The sequence below is a fragment of the Gracilinanus agilis genome, chromosome 3, assembly GCF_016433145.1.
Source record: "Gracilinanus agilis isolate LMUSP501 chromosome 3, AgileGrace, whole genome shotgun sequence".
NCBI lineage: Eukaryota > Metazoa > Chordata > Mammalia > Didelphimorphia > Didelphidae > Gracilinanus > Gracilinanus agilis.
Window position 1 is genome coordinate 16,439,707 of NC_058132.1, and position 15,475 is coordinate 16,455,181.

At 41.2% G+C, this 15,475-nt stretch overlaps 1 protein-coding gene across 1 annotated transcript in view; it reads right to left on the reverse strand.

The window, feature by feature from the left end:
- The window catches only part of LOC123240790 (transcription initiation factor TFIID subunit 1-like), a 50,420-nt gene that overhangs the window by 20,018 nt on the left and 14,927 nt on the right, over positions 1-15,475 (reverse strand). Inside the window, exons 17-23 of the mRNA XM_044668508.1 lie at positions 15,144-15,382; positions 14,709-14,871; positions 13,665-13,830; positions 12,982-13,187; positions 12,253-12,388; positions 11,188-11,382; positions 3,620-3,673 (exon numbers count right to left, since the gene is read on the reverse strand). Of these exons, the coding sequence (XP_044524443.1) occupies positions 3,620-3,673; positions 11,188-11,382; positions 12,253-12,388; positions 12,982-13,187; positions 13,665-13,830; positions 14,709-14,871; positions 15,144-15,382 (1,159 nt within the window). The remainder of the gene's footprint in view (positions 1-3,619; positions 3,674-11,187; positions 11,383-12,252; positions 12,389-12,981; positions 13,188-13,664; positions 13,831-14,708; positions 14,872-15,143; positions 15,383-15,475) is intronic.

Sequence of the window (15,475 nt, forward strand, 5' to 3'; positions counted from 1 at the left end):
GAGAGAGAGAGAGAGAGAGAGAGAGAGAGAGAGAAAGAGAGAGAAAGTGTGACCAGATGACCAACTGGACTATCCTGGCCACATAGAGGATGATACTAAATGACAATGCAGAGCTGTTGCCTGGAGATTACTCCAAGAGGTACCTGGAGTACCTGGTACTGTGACCAAAGTTTTTTGTTGGAATGTCATAACCCTCCTATAGCTAAAATGCCTCCCTGGAATCTGCTTTCCATTCCTGGGGTAACTAACCCTCTCCTTTCCCAGTGATGAAACTGCCTGAAGAGAAACCAAAACACCTGCCCAACAGCCTTGAGGACAAGCCAAGAAGCAATGAGGAACCATAGTTTGAGATAGACATCTAGAAGTCTGGTCACCAGGATTGACTCCAAGACCTACTGATCCCCCTCAGGGAAGAAGACATACCAGCCAAGGCTTTTAGAAGTTACTTTTTTTAAAGCGAGTATTAGGGACTACGTTGCATGTTCCATTCTTTCCTCACGCAGTGGAACACCCAGAGCTAACCCTAATAGATACACTTCCAGTAATGTCAGGAGCTTCCTTTTCCACAGGAATTGCTGTGGAAATCAACCATCTGCTTCAGAGGGGCAAAAGCAGAGGCAAGAGGACCCCTTGAGAACTTGTTTACTTTTTCAGGTCTCATCCTAAGTGAACATATCCCTTTCTTTCAAGTTTTAGCCCTATGAGTCACATATATAAAAATCTGTAAAGGTTAAATTTAGTGGTTGGACTTAAATTATATGAAATTATGTGGCCACCGAAATTATTAAATCTCAAGTCAGAAGTTTATTTACCAAATTAGAGGGGAAACAATAAAGTAGAGAAATGTGAAAGAGGTTAGAGAAAATACCTATACTAGTCCTCAGCCAGGAGGGCCAGTAGTGAGCAACTAGGAGGCCTCCTCCAAGATAGAAGCTAATCTCTTAGGAAACTAGAAAAGGGGTCAGCCCTTTTCACTCAGCCAAGCTGAAGCCATCATCCATCTTGCAGTCTCCAGTGAAGTTCCCTCAAAGACTATCTCCAAGAGACACTCTCCATGAGACTCAACTTCACCAGACTACCTCTGTGGAAGGATTTTGTGACTAATGGTGCTTTCCTGTCCCTGCTCCTCTTCACAGGGGCTAATCACAGTTTCCAAATTGTTCAGCACTGCCCAGGGGCAGTGTCTGTGGGATTGACTTCTCACCTCTAAAGGTATTAACTCTCCTTCTAGGATTTACATGTTTCTAAGTGTTCAAACTCTTAAAAGAATTCAAAAGTTTCTGGCTATTTGAATTAGAAAAAAGTGTGGAGTGCTCCAAAAATCTTGCTGGCTTCTCACCTAGCACTAAGTAGAGTGTGAATTTACTAAGTGGTTTTCAGAGCTCCTCCACCTAGTTCAAGCCTGTGTTAATTCAATCAAAAGGTAGACAAAGGAGAGTTAATCCTGTCCTCACAATCTAGTGAGGCACTAAGTAGCGGTACTTAAGTTATTGTTAACTAACATTTTTAACTACAACAAGGCAAAGAGATAAAGAATTCCCCTTTCACAAGTGTAAACTCAGAGGAGACAAAAAGAACTAAGAATGTCCTTTCACACCAGATTTTCTTCACTCAGAAAAAAGGTATCCCATCTTTTTCTTTTATTCATCCTTCCCTCCCTGGAATAGCTCCTTTGTCCACAAATAATGCCTGGTGACCAACAGAGGAACACCAGATTGTCTTGACATCCCTATCTAGGATTTTCCTTACCTGCCTTTTGGCTTTTTCTGAAGCATACTTTTGAGCCCTTCGGTTTTGACCACACTGTACTGAGGGTTTCTTGAGTCTCCATCTTCTAGGAACCTTTGTCTACAACACTAGAATACCTATACAGAAGAAAATGGCGTTGGTCAAAGGATCACAGTATTCAGAGCTTTATGGGACTCTGGAATAGCCTGGGACTACTCCTTTCTTAGATCTAGGAAACTCAGTTCTTTAAAAAAAAAAACCTTTACCTTTCGTGTACACTTACTGTGTATTGGTTCTGAGGCAGAAGAGTGGTAAGGGTAGACAATGGGGGTCAAGTGACTTGCCCAGGGTCACCCAGCTGGGAAGTGTCTGAGGTCAAATTTGAACCTAGGACCTCCTCTAGGCCTGGTTCTCAATCCACTGAGCTACCCAGATGCCCCCTGGAACTCAGTTCTTGAAAGACAAAATGACATCTATATGGCCACTCAGCCAAAGGCTACTGAAATCTCGTGATCAGGCCACTTTCTCAGTTGATCTTCCCCCTTAATTGTACCATAATCCAGGAGAAACTGGGAACTCTTAAGGCCATCTCCTCATTAAGTACCTTCCTATTAGAGCTGTCTTTTGATTTGGGGGAGGGATAAATATTGATCTGTCAAAGCAAGAGTAGCTATATTTAAGATAACCCAGGACCCTGCATTTTATCTTTGATTACCAAGAAAATCATTGACCATTAATTTGTTGGTTATCAGCTATTCTAATTACTACAATAATTTCTAATACCCAGAATGCTGCCTCTCTGAATTTTACTCATCACATCTGGTGGCAGTCTTGGGAATCCCGGAGCTCTGTACCCCAGATCCTTATCAAGAAACCTTTCCCCCTTTTTTTGAGCCCAAGTGGAAACTTTTACCACAAGAGAAGAATTTCCTTGTAATCTGCTGACCCTAGTCATGACATATGTCTGTGGAAAAAAGGGTGCATGAATAACATTTGTGTGCCTTATCCTTTTCCTGTGTCCTTGTTTCAATAATTGACATTTGGAACCTAGTTACATTTCCTGGACTATCCCTCCAGGGGATTAATCCCTCAAAGAAAATCTCTCCAAACACAATTGGGAGTTATATCTTTGAAGATAAATGGATTATAGCCTCTAAGGAAGCCAAAATTTGGAGGTACTAAAAGGAACATGCCAATTGGGCATTTCAGGGAGCTTGAGAGGCTGAGGAAGTCCTGTCTTCCCACCAAAATGAATGATGAGTTGGTCCTTAATGTAGTTGCTCTCTATAACTTTGGGGAGTTGAGGAAATTGTGTTTTCCAGCTGGTGAGACTGTGGTCATGTTAGGTGCTTTCCTTGTTCTCTAGGACTAAGGAACCTTGACCCAGTTGGTTCCCTACCCCATAAGGTCCCTTTAAGAGATATGAAATTATATAGTAAAATTTGTCTTCTGTGTATGGGTGTGAGTAAAAAGCCAGGCATCTTTTGGTAAATGTGGGAAGGGGAAAGTGCGGGTGTAATAATAGGAAGCACACTTGTCCCTGGCCCCAACCATTTAACTTGCTAAAAAAAAAAAAAGGAACAGTCACTAGATTTAGTTCTTGTTCTAACTATTTTAGCTTAGGATCCCATTGGCAGCTGTGCCTTCATTGGGCAAGCATGGCACTGTGAACCCAGCCATAGAAAGCAAGGGCTGATGAGAGAAATGCTGAGCCTTTCCAGGAGCTTTCCTTGAAAACATTGATCAAACATTTTTTGTTATGACATTAACCAAGTACCAGTTCTGGTACTGAGAATTTGGCACCCAGTTTCTTGAGATCTTGATTGTTAGAGGAAGGGATGGAAGACTGCCAGAGACCCCTGAGCCCTGATTAGAGTCAGAAACAGAGTACCAGGTCCATGGCTGTGCTCTCCAACTGAAACACATGAACTTTCAGTAGGGATTCCTGAAAAAAAAAACCACAATTAAATCTTAAGCAAGGACATCTTTGGAGACCTTACCTTAAAAAAAAGCTGAGATGGGGGGGGGGCAGCTGGGTGACTCAGTGGATTGAGATCCAGGCCTAGAGTCAAGAAGAGGCCCTGGGTTCAAATTTTACCTCGGACACTTCCTAGCTGTGTGACCCTGGGCAAGTCACTTAACCCCAACTGCCTAACCCTTACAATTCTTCTGCCTTAGAATCAATGTACAGTATTCTAAGGCAGAAGGTAAGGGTTTTTTTTTAAAGCTGAGATAAGAAGTTAAACTAAAAAATTTTAATAATGGTAGCCAAATATCTCATGCCAATAGAGACTCTCTTGGAAAAACTTACTGCATGAGATGAGGGAGAACTTCTCTTTGAGCCAGAGAAAATAAAAAAAGCAAGAAGTTAAATTGAGTGACATTTGGTCCAAAATAACTAATTCAGCTGGAGAATTGTTCACAGAAAAGGAAATAATTGAGGTTAATTATAAGAAACAACTCTTCCTCCTCCCCCACCCCAACAGTTGGATTATTGGTACCTTTGGGGTAGACTGATAGATCCCACCACTTAAATTCAGTCATCTGAGGACATCAATTCAATCTCTCCCCAAATTCCTCCTCCTACCCCTTACCTTGCTTCTTTGCTCCTTCAAGACCCTGCCTTCTACAATGATGTCTACTTCTTGGATCTTGCCTCTTAGCCTTCCAGCCTGCCTTAACCCCTTCCACTCCAGATTCCTTGTGTCCCTTGGCTCATCCTTTACCTAATTACCCTGCCCTGCAAGCTTCTTCTGTGAAGCTCCTTCCTGATACCTGCCATTCTATTCCCAAATCACTCCAGAAATTACAGGCCAGAGAATTCTTGGCAAACCCTTCTGAGATTCCCAAACCACCTTTGCCCACTACAGTTCCTTCACTTTCCCCTTCCCCTTCACCCTCTCCTCCCCTCTGTGCCTGTTTGGGGCTTTTGTCACCTATAATTAGCCTTAATTCTTTCCATTTCCAAGAGTGATACCCCAGCTGAATTAGTTGTTGTCTTGGACCAAATGTCACAGAACTTAATTGCTTGCTTTTTTTTTGTTTTTGTTTTCCCTGGCTCAACAGGAAATTCTCCCTCATCCCATGTGGTGAGGAGTTTTTCTAAGGACGTCTCTGTTGGCACAAGATTTTTGGCTCCCGTGTTGAAAATCTTTTAGCGTGACTTCCTACCTCAGCTTTTTAAGATAAAGTCTCCAAAGATGCCCTACTGTGGGGAGAAGGAGCCACGTGGTGGCAGACTGCAGGAAGAAAAATCAGGCCTTCAGGAATAAAAGATGGGATGATTTTAGAGGTTCTCATAGAAATAGTTGTGACTTTAAGAACTCTCAAAGAAGCTGTAATGACCATAGAGGTTCCCAAAGGAGCATTAATGCATAAAGCGAGGGGAAGAGGGGAGGGCTATAAAACCTGAAGACAATGATTTTGCTTTCCTTGAACAAAATGTCCTAACCCTGGTCATCCCAGGCCATTCCCTCCCCAAAGCAATGAACCCCATGTCACCCTTATGATTGGGGACATTTACTGGGACTGTTTATTGGATCCTGGAGCTTCTAAATTAGTTCTTGTAATTCTTGTAAATGCTTCTCAGAAGCAGACAAATTCATGAAGCAGCAGACAGCTCCTCCCAAGACTCCAGCCCCAGACGCATCCCCATGAGAAAGGAAGAGTTCTCTTTCTCTTCTATACCCTTGTCTTCTTTGTTCTACATGCACATTTTGTGGTTCTCCACAGACATTTTCCATACACAGTATCCCTGCCTACCATGCTACCTCAATGACATCTTGTTCTGGCCTTTGATTTGCTTGCCATTTTGTTCCTAAGTTCTCCCTCTGAGCTACCCATGCTCCATGAAAAACTAAAACTCCCAGAAAGTCTTAGTCTGGTTGCTAGTGAGGACTCATACTCATCACTCTATCCCACAGTTCCTACTGGTTCATGAGAACCATATTGCACTTTTATATGATAATGCTTTCAAGGGGGTATCAAAGAGGGGAACTGTAAAAAAAAATATGATTGTAAACCCTAACTGTGGAACTGACTGGTTATTCTACATTCTATAAGTTGAAAAACACATATATTCTGTTCCCTTAATGAAGCAGGATCTTATTTTAGAAATATTTCCTTGAGAAAAACCACATCCACCCATTCCTGAAATTCATCTGATGTTAAAATTGATCTTTACTGTAATTCATTTAAATTATTCAATGTAGAATGCTGCCTAAAAATGGTGTATATAAAAAGTACATTTTTCCTTTATTCAATGTACAGGCTTTATCTAAGTGAAAAATAAGAATCTTTTTTGTTTACTATCTGGACTCCTGCTTACTGACCTCATCCTCAAGAATCCAGTGAGATTCATGAGTGATGATTCCTTTGGATGAGTTTCTAACTTAATTCCGCCACAACTACAAAAGTTTTCATTTTTTTTTTATTTTTTTTTAAATTTTAAACCCTTAACTTCTGTGTATTGACTTATAGGTGGAAGAGTGGTAAGGGTAGGCAATGGAGGTCAAGTGACTTGCCCAGGGTCACACAGCTGGGAAGTGTCTGAGGCTGGATTTGAACCCAGGACCTCCCATCTCTAGGCCTGGCTCTCTACCCACTGAGCTACCCAGCTGCCCCCAAAAGTTTTCATTTTTTATAATGTAACAATCTTTATTTTGAGAAAAGCAATAAAATTAGACTGTTATCATTTGAGAATTATGATATGTGAGATTGGCTTTATATGTTTTCTATTAAAAATAATGTCAAATGGTCTAATAAAGAAGATAGTCTTCCATAATTTGTTTTCATTTTGATCCTTCAAGAGATAATCAATAAAAAGACTGAAAAAGTAGAGCAAAATAATGAATTTTCTTCAGGTCCTGTTTTTTTTTTTTCATTTTCTAAAAACCCTTACCTTCCATCTTTGAATCAATACTGTATATTGGTTCCAAGAGTGATTAGGGCTAAGTAATGGGGGTTGAGTGGCTTCCCCAGGGTCACGAAGCTAGGAAGCATCTGAGGGAAGATTTGAATCTAGGATCCCCCATCTCTAGATTTGGCTCTCAATACACTAGCTGTACCCACCTCTTCAGATCTATTTAAATATACACCAATGATTTTTATTTATACAATGCCTAACTATTTAGGCTTTTATTACATTTTGTTAATTGTCCATAAATTCCCAAATTGGATTAGGGATTTTATACAGAATTACTTGAGTCACCATAAGGAAAAGCTTAAATCATATTTCTCCAATTTTAAATCTCACTGAAAATAACAAGCAACAGATGGGTTCATTCTTCAAATCAATTGCTCAAGGACCCTTTCCAAGATTTTTTCCTCTAGCACATAAATCACATTATCCATAGCATACAGAGAGTTCGGGCAAGTTAGCATAAAGTATATAAATATTAAAAACTCTTTACATTTTCAGTAAAGGTACTAAATGGATGTTTTTCCTATAGCCCTGAGGTTTATACAGTCAGTTCCATGAGACTTACATTGATTTCCCCCATAATAATTAATTCATGGAAGGCCATTATAATTAGACTTTGTCAGATTCTACTAAACTATATTGTCTTACCACTGGCTAGTTAAAGACAACATTATCTAGTAATTTCTACCTGGAACTTGAAAAGGGATCAAGGAGATACATCTGCCTACCTTCCCAGGAAAAAAAGGTTTTTTAAAAAAATCATTCCAGGTACTATTAATAACTAACATTTTATTTAAGAACACCAAGTCATTGATTCAGGAATCAGTCTCTGCGTTTACATAACTCAAACTGGATCATTTGTGGGTAGTGGTCAAGGACATATCCTTCATTATTTATTTATTTATTTTAAAGTATTTGTCCATGGTTACAGGATTCATGTTGTCTCCCTGCCTTCTTCCCTCCCCCTACCAGAGCTGACAAGCAATTCCACTGGGTTATATGTGTATTATCATTCAGAACCTATTTCCATATCATGCATTTCTGTGATAGAGTCATCTTAAGGACATATTCTTTAACACAAAAAATGATTACAAGAAGGAGATGGCATCATGAAGTAGACAGCCAAATAAACATAACAGAGAAGAGACCTGTTTTAGAAGTAGACATTAAGATGCATTCCCTTTACTTTTTTGTCACCTTTTATTGTCCATTGTCTTTTAGAGGGTTCTAACCCTATTGGGAAATTATGATGATGCTCCAACTACTGAGAGGTTTTGGTCCATCTTATTAAAATTTTTTAATATTTCTTGTTCATCCTCAAATTTATAGTAGTACAGTTGATTAATTTAATTGTTGTTTGATCCTTAGTGTTACAGGATATTCTGAATTTGGTATGTTTTCTTAGTAGCCAATTTTTGTTTTATAACTATAATCATCCCTTTTTCAGCTAAGGTGCCCAATTTGTCATTCAAACCACTGACTTGTATTGTTAATTTGCTCTTAAATTCGCTGACCTAAGATAATGGTTTTACAGAAAAGGGGAATTTTATTTTTTTTGTTTTTTTTTTAACCTTTGAAAATTTTATTTAATTAATAAATTTAGGATATTCTCCCATGGTTACAAGATTCATGCTCTTTCCCTCCCCTCTCCCACCCCCTTCCCATAGCCAATGAGCAATTCCACTGGGTTTTACATGTATCAATAATCAAGACCTATTTCCATACTATTGATATTTGCATTAGGGTGGTTGTTTAGAGTTAATATCCCCAATCATTTCTCCATCAACCCATGTGATAAAGCAGTTGTTTTTCCTTTGTGTTTCCACTCCCAGAATTCTTCCTCTGAATATGGGTAGCGTTCTTTCTCATAAGCCCCTCCAAGTCATCCTGGATCATTGCATTGCTGCTAGTAGAGAAGTCCTTTACATTGGATTGTACCACAGTGTATCAGCCTCTGTGTATAAGGTTTTCTTGCTTCTGCTTCTTTCACTCCGCATCAGTTCCTGGAGGTCATTTCAGTTCACATGGAATTCCTCCAGTTCATCATTCCTTTGAGCACAATAGTATTCCATCACCAACAGATACCACAATTTGTTCAGCCATTCCCCAATTAAAGGGCATCCCCTCATTTTCCAATTTTTTGCCACCACAAATAGCGTGGCTATAAATGTTTTTGTACATATCTTTTTCCCTATGATCTCTTTGGGGTACAAACCCAGCAGTGGTATGGCTGGGTCAAAAGGTAGACAGTAAAAGGGGGAATTTTAAAAGGGATTTTGGCTAGATTATTCCTGACTCCATTTTGTCACTCTGTCTTCCTCATCTTGCTATATATGATTCCTGCATGAATTGTAGAACCAGTTGCAACAGCTGATTTCCTCAGTGACTTCTTTCCTCTCCTAACTGATAGAAAAGATTTAATTGCTAACAGACAAAAAAAACCAAGGGTTCTAACAGCCTTTGGAATGCCTCTCTCTTTTCTACTCTGAAAGGTAATTCTTCTTCATTCAGCACCACTAGCTACTGTGGAGATTAGAATTAATATCCAATAACTCCCAATATATTTACAAAGTTTATTAATAACTAAAGTAAGACAGTTATCTAACCCAACCCACTCATGGAAAAAAAAAGAGGTAGAGTGAGGTGAAATCTCAGAACTTATACAAATGTGACCATGCAAACATGGACAAAGGGAAAAGCATTCTAGGTAATGCAGAAAGGAATTTTAGGTAATGTAGTTCAAGGTACAAAATCTCTAACTATACACTACCCTAGTAAGGACAAATCTTGGTAAATCTTATATAGCTAATGTATAATAATAATAGTGTATAGCTAATACATTCTCTTTAAAAAGCACATGTTTTTCCCTTGTATGATGGGCAAGTCATAATGAGCATCAACCCATTTTTTGTCATATGTAATATATAAATACTGCTAGCCAAATTACGAATAAAACACATTTTCATAAACTCAGATTATTCTGAATGTAATAAACTTCAGTAAAACCAATTCTTAATCATCCTACTTTACTGGCATTAACAATGAAATGGATAAGAAAATTCACACAAAACCTTTTAATGAACAATTATAATACACAAAGCTTCAGGACCCAAAGACAGGTTGAGTCCTCAACGGGCATCTGTACACAATGTAATTAAGCAGAATAAAATCATCCCCTGGATGAGTAAAGGACAGAATCAGAAGAGATTGTCTGTAGTCCAGGCTTTGGAACCTGGCCCATTCTCTCTCATGTTCTATTTCCTGCTCACAAGACCAATCTTCCCTGCAGAACTGCAGAGAGGTCTTCTCTCCTGCCATTTTCTCCATGGTCTTCCTGGGATGTAGTTATGACCCTGATCATCTTCTTGGTTTCTCAGTCCCCAACTTCTCTGATGAAAATGCTGGTCTATGACAAGAGGAGAGGTGTGGGGAAAGAATTATTGGCTTCATACAGCTTCTGAGAAAATGCATTAAGACATGGAAATGAATCTAAGCCCTTGGTCCTATAGGAATTGCTCAAGGGTGGACCCTGCCTTGTCTACCCTTCTCCCTCATTCATCTTGTTCAAAGACTATCAGGCGAAGAGCCTTAGACATCATCTCGCCCAAATGCTCTTCTTTCAGAGAGGGACAGGGATACTAAAAATCAGAGCCTAAACACACACCCCCACCCTGAGAAAAGTCCAAAATTTAAAGTCAGGTCCTGGGATCCCAAATCAAATGCTTTTTCAAGCACATCATCAGGGCCACAAAACTCTTCAAAATTATATCTTGTTTCCCCCCTCCTCCACCGCAAACATCCTTATAATCCAATTATCACAAGAAAGCAAAATCTTACACTTTTGTGCTTCTTCATTTATTCTATATTTCATCTTCTTCATCAGTGTCAGAAACTTGGAGGTCCTCATAAAGGACACTGATCTGATGTTTTGGGGCCAGGTCCTTTGGAGTTCTGTCATGAGGAGGATCCTGGAGTACCTGGGTTGTTGGGAGAGGAGACAGAGATTCTGTTAATGATTGAGACCAGACTCAACACTCCCCAGTTGAAAATTTGGGGAATACATGACCCAACATGAGGATGCTCTGGTTTTCCTTCTCCCTCATATGGATGGGGACATGGTCTTGGTGATAATCTCCCCAGTGTCCTTGCTATCCACAATACTCCCTTCCAGTTGTGACCCACTATCTCCATTCCACCCTAGAGACAACACTAAGTTCTCCCTCCTACCATCCCTGGAGAGTTCTTCTCCTGAAGCCCGGGCTCCATTTTTCTGACCATCCTATTTACCTCTGTATCTGACTTCTGTAGGATGGCTAACTATGCATCCTTGTTAGAGTAATCTAGAGTAATCTGTTTAATAGATACTGGAGAAATTGTTTGGAAGCAACAATGAGTTTCTGGTCAGAGAGGCACACAGAGTTTCTGGGTATCTTGTATCGAAGGCCAGATGAATCACAAAACCATGACTTTGAACAGGTTAGGGGATCTTGAGACCTTTTAACAGGATGGGGCAGGTGGCATGGAGGGACTGGGCTTACCTTTGGTGGAGAGATCACTGGTTTTTGAATCTTGTCCATAAATTCTGATCCTTTCTGGCAAGGCTGAGTTAAACGTCTGTATTTCTGGTGGGGAAATGAGGAACCTTCAGGTTCACTCTGAGCTAACTGGACAGAAGGTAGCAGAGTCTTCTGAGGGAACTGGGCTGTGAACTTTCCAGAAGAAGTCTTCTCAGGCTTTTTCAAAGGAATTAGCGGGGACAATACTGAATGAGAAGATTTTGTATGTTTCTTGGATAGAGGGCAAGGAGGAGCAGGTTGACATGGATTCTGCAGAGAAAATAAACATAACTTGGTTATATTTCCTATCTCTTTCCTAGAACATTTGAAGGTTTGGGAGAGAGGAGGGAAAGTGCAGCATTTGAGGCTCTAGATCAGGTCAGGAACTCAGGAAAGACTTTCCACCAATGTACCACATGGAGTCATGGAATCATTTGATATATAAAGCTACCCAGTGTCCTTGATTCTACAATACTCCCTTCCAGAATTACAGACTTTGGCCTGGCTCAGATTAATCCAAAATGCTGATTTTCAGAGCTCAGTAGGATGACAGAATAGGACTCTCTGCATTCTTCCCAGTGTTGTCATTTTTGACATGGATAAAAGAAATGGCTGAGAGGGAGCAGCTAATGAACTAGAGTAGAATATCACTAGAGAAGCTTATAGATCTTGAGTTAGAGATATAAGACTCATTCCTGAAGATGGACCAGAAACTGACCATCCAGGTTCTCTAGAGGCAGCTAACATGTGAATCCTAGCATTTATGCTGAGACTCCCAAGAGCATTCCAAAGATTTGGCCACACTCAGGAGCTAAGGGAACTAAAGACTATGCTTCACAAGTGTGAAGGACTCTGACAGATGAGGATAGAAAGTGAATTAAAATCCTGATTCTGCCCCTTCCTTAGTTGGGGAGCTTGGGTAAATCACTTCCCTCTTCTGGACGTTAGTTCTTCACCTAATACAGAAAACACTCCTACCACAAAGAGCCTACTTTCTAAGGACCCCCCCCCCAGCTCTCCAGCTCCTGGTTCTATGATCAGTCTTACCCTGATACAACTTAAGCCTTCATCGGGGTCCATATGCACTGATGGTCTTTTCTGGCATCTGCTGGACTGGCTCTTGTGGGGCAGGGTTCGTTTCTCAACCGTCACCTTCAAAGTCTCCCTTTGGACCTCATGCACACTGCAAAAGGGATAGTTATGAGACAACCTGCCAACCCTGAATTCCCATCTCATTCCAAATGCTCCCTCACTATGTCACTACTCCAGATACAGTCTGGGGCATTGAAACATTCCCATTAGCACCAGTCTGAAGAAAAGGAGATTGACCATCATACCTGCATCCCAAGCAAACCAACCCCTTCCCTCCCACACAGGCCTCTGATAGTCCTTATTTCCAAATGATTAGAAAGCTACTTCAGAAGAGTCATGTTTCTATCACAAAGATCTGGGGTCCCTGAACCCCATTTCTCTTTTTTTCTTTTTTTTTAAACCCTTAACTTCTGTGTATTGTCTCCTTGGTGGAAGAGTGGTGAGGGTGGGCAATGTGGGTCAAGTGACTTGTCCAGGGTCACACAGCTGGGAAGTGTCTGAGGCCGGATTTGAATCTAGGACCTCCCGTCTCTAGGCCTGACTCTCAATCCACTGAGCTACCCAGCTGCCCCCCCCCCCATTTCTCTTGCATGTATCCATCCCCTCTTCATGTACTCTAGACAAATCATGAGGAATGGCTGGATTGTAGCCACTTCTCCCCTCCCTTTATCTTGCCCTTCTTACGTTTCAACTAGCTTTTTCTTCATGAAAATTTTCGTTCCTTGGACTTTGATGAGGGAATCCTGAGGGAGTCGTCTAGCCAGTTCCCTCTCCTCTTGCTCCTTGGTCATGGTCTTGAGCCTGGGAGCCAGGTCCTTGGGTGGATGGTACTTGGAGCACATCTTGTTTGTCTTAATGTGTCCAGTAGATCCACAAGCACCACATATTAGCTATAGAAGGAAGATATCAAAGATTGCACTACTTTGACATTTTGAGCTCTCCAATCCCAATCCCAAGGTCCTAGGTCACGTTAAACTTTTTTCACCAGCACCCTCAATCATGGTCATAAAATCTGGGGCCCTTGAAGTCAAGCTGCCACATAGTGGGTCAAAGTTTAGGCTTGGGAAATGCAGGTCATACCAAGGCTCACAAGACAACTAACTCCCAGAGAAAATCAGAATTCATGAAGCATTACCAAGAGGGATGAATATAGGGTTAAGAGAATGGCCTATCTGGAGCTGGTCATTTCAATCAGATTTGACATTCATACTGCAATGGGAAGATCTCATGTTTCTTTACAACATTTGGGAGCAACGATGCACTAGAAGGACCTCTTGAACCTTGGTGCTAATCTCTGACTCTCACTCTTTTCAAGGTCTTAGAACTTTCCCCATCCCCAGAGGACCTAGAGCAGGTCCTTAACTCACATTCAATTTGGGGGCCTCTGGCTTCCCAAGCTTCTTTGGGGAAAGGAGTGCCTTCTGTTCTTCCTTTTCTTTTGCTATTCGCAACCGGCGAAGTCTGTCTTGGAGTCTCTTCTTCTCTTTCTTCAATTCTTGCTGCTTCTGCTCATCTACTTGAAAGGTCTTCCGACTGTCCCAACAAAGGAAGGCCCTTCAGAATCCACCTACCAGACTCATCCTAGGGGTCCCTTCTAGGACACAGTCTTCACCCATATCCATAGTCAGAATCTAGTTGGGCATCCTTATCCCAAAGGCCTACTAGCCAGATCTCATATCTCTGCATGGAGCCACAACCCACATAATCTCCCACCCAATCTCAAGACAGTTTTTTTCCATCAATAGGATCAGTTCAGGGAGGCATGCTGAGCAGAGACACTCATCCCCTGTTATATCATGAGAAATAAAAAATGCAAAGAATTGATATCATTTGCACAATTGTGGTCACACACCCATTTTTGTTGTTCAGGCACTGTCCTACTTTCCACAAACCCACTTGGGGTTTTCTTGGCAAAGATACTGGAGTGGTTTATCATTTTCTTCTCCAGCTGAATTTTACAGATGAGGAAAAATGGGATTGACCAGGGTCACACAGTTAGGAAGTATGAGAGACTGATTTGAGCTCAGATATGCTGACTCCTGTCTCTATCCACTGTGCCACCTAGATGCTCTGAATTTTACAGAGGCAGAAATTAAGGTCCAAAGAGGAAATAATTTGTTCCAGATCACACAGCACACTCTGGATCCAAAGCTAGCTCAAGAATCCTTTCCCCACTTCATGTAACATTGACCTCTTTGGTAACCCAGGATCTAATTTCCCTGATTAAACCTATAAGTCCTTCTTAGTAAGCTTTTTTCCCAAATCAATAAGACTCTCTTTCTGAGCTCTCCCCCTCAACTTTAGTCAATAGCCCTCTTCACACATAGCCCCAGTTTACCCTCATCAGATGACTCCCAACACCACCTTCACCTCCATCCTCAACCCATTTCCAATTATGCCTTTGACCTTACATGAAATCCTCACTTTTCGTGGTCCTCACATGAATATATGCTTTGATCACTGCTGGGTCCTGGACTATCTCACTCCGCACATACTTCTTGCCAGATTCATCAATAAATGTTCGGTGGATAATCAGAGTTGCAGGATCCAAGGTGCCTGAGCCCCTGTCTGTGACTAAGATAGAAAGATGAAGAGAGGAAGTGAGACATGGAGATGAGAAGGTCAAGAGGGACAACGAAAGAGACAGAGACAAAGAAGAAAGAGAAAAGAGGTAGAAGGAGGAGAACCATGACATTTCAGAGGTACTTGTAAAGTTGTGGAACGCTCAACTTTCTGTGCAGGAAACTTATTCTGCTTCACCTAAGGGTATTTGCCATCCCACTTCCCACTTCCCCCATGAACATGTCACCCCCCCAAGACATCCCACTTCTTCCTCCATCCCATACCCTGGTTTTTTTTCATGCTTTTGTCTTGAAGGTGAGAGTCCCCATCTCCTCCAAGCAGAAGTTTCTTCATTTCCTGGTACTCCTCTTCTTCCTTCTGTCTCTTCAGCTTTTTAGGGTTAATTGTACCCTCCAGCAAGCTCTCAATTTCATGACACATCTTGTCCACCACCTGATCATTTTCTTCATCTGATAAGCTACTGTCTGTGTCTGTGGACAGCACCTCAGTAGAAGCTAGTACACTGAGAAGACCAAAAGAGGATGGTTAAGTAGACTGGAGAATGTAGCCTAGGCATCATGACCCACATTTGTCCTCTACCAGAAAGAACATACCT